General features: G+C 39.3%; 1 protein-coding gene across 1 annotated transcript; it reads left to right on the forward strand.

The window, feature by feature from the left end:
• Positions 1-6: 6 nt before the first annotated feature.
• Positions 7-1,540, forward strand: LOC103461541 (uncharacterized). Its single transcript, XM_008403816.2, has 2 exons — positions 7-136; positions 224-1,540. Exon 2 carries the CDS (start codon positions 400-402, stop codon positions 1,444-1,446), a length of 1,047 nt encoding a protein of 348 aa, XP_008402038.2. The 5' UTR covers positions 7-136; positions 224-399; the 3' UTR covers positions 1,447-1,540.
• The last annotated feature ends 6 nt before the right edge of the window (positions 1,541-1,546 follow it).

The raw sequence follows: 1,546 nt of genomic DNA on the forward strand, positions 1-1,546 counted from the left end.
GACATTCTCGAGGAGACTTTACAGTCAATTGGAGTAGAAACGTATGATGACTTCCAGTTCATTGTTGAGAAAGACTTGCTGTCAGCATTAAGACCAATTCAAGCCAGAAAGGCACTTGCTGCTTGGAAATTAAGATGTAAGTAAAATTCTAGAAAATCAACCATTAAACACTGATATTCATATTCAGTTCTGATAACTTATTTTTTGTTTTGTGTTTTTGAAGGCAGGACCCCTGAAACCAGCAGGTCCTCAASTAATGCATCACGAGATACTYCTCCATCACAGCAGTCTTTGTCCCCGCTAAGTGTGTCATCAAACTCCTCCAGCAGCAACCAGACATCTGCAGCAGACTGGGTGGACACCTTTGAGATACCATGGGAAAAGTTCTCAGAAGAACTGATGCAGGCATTAGAGAGAKGTAAACGRCCAAGTCCAAAAATGAGGAAGGAGATGGTCAGGATTGTGGTGTCTGAAATGATGCGAAAAAGTTCTTACTTGGGTAAAAGGAGTTCTACAGAGGTTGYAAAGAAGATKGTGGCAAAATATCCAAAATCTCTACAAGAYGTTATCGATGGAGATGTCATTGGCCCTGGCTATCATTCACTCGTCAAACAACTTCAATATCGAATTGACAATGCRAAGCGATCTACAATGCCTAMAATAAGAAAGCGAAAGCGCTGCTCTGAAAACTCTGACACAGATGAAATTCCTCAGGAACAGAGAGCTGCAATTCAGGACACCTATGGGTGTATYAACTGGAATGTCAAATTTCTTCCTCTTKGAGAAACTGCTGAAAGTCAGCAACAGAAGAAGGACAAGCTCAAGATGATGTCTCTGCAGAAGGAGGCCAATCCTGAGGAGATGAAACAATTACTGAGGGCAACTTTCTACTCACAGCGCAAAGATATTAACCAGGGGAAAAGCATTCAAGATGTCTTGGAAGCCTGGCCTGTTTTATTTCATGACATTGGGATGGCTGTACACTACAAGGAACTTACTGGACTTGGATTGAAGGRAACCTTCATGAGGAACATGGATATGAAGGGAAAAAGACTGCTGAACTACATGAACACTGTTTGTGTGAACAAAAACAAAAGGTTTTTCCAGGCTCAGACAAAGTTGAAGATGTTAAGGGGAGAACTGGACGATTACTCTGAAGATGTTAAAGAGTTGATGCTCTTACTTCTCTGCTACTTCAATGAAAATGAAGAAGCAGTGTTCTTCTGTGTGGAGGACACATGCCTAGCTGAAGAAGTACAGATGGAGAATGTCTCCTTGACTCCCACTATCATTGTGTGTGGTGAGTTCATTTWTGTTTTTCCAGTTTCTTTGACCTGTTGTCTTTTTTGTTGTCTTGTCCCCTTTCTTTGCACTTTTGTCCATCTGACATTTTCTTTAATAGTTTTTTTTTATTCCAATTATTTTCTTAAGCTTTTACTATACTAATATTATTTTTCGTACTTTTTACTTAATTTGTTATTTTTCATATAAATGTCATTGTTTTGTTGTATCAGGAGTCTAAATGTATTTGTTCTTTCTCCTTAGG

This window comes from Poecilia reticulata, unplaced genomic scaffold (assembly GCF_000633615.1).
Source record: "Poecilia reticulata strain Guanapo unplaced genomic scaffold, Guppy_female_1.0+MT scaffold_2178, whole genome shotgun sequence".
Taxonomy (NCBI): Eukaryota; Metazoa; Chordata; class Actinopteri; order Cyprinodontiformes; family Poeciliidae; genus Poecilia; species Poecilia reticulata.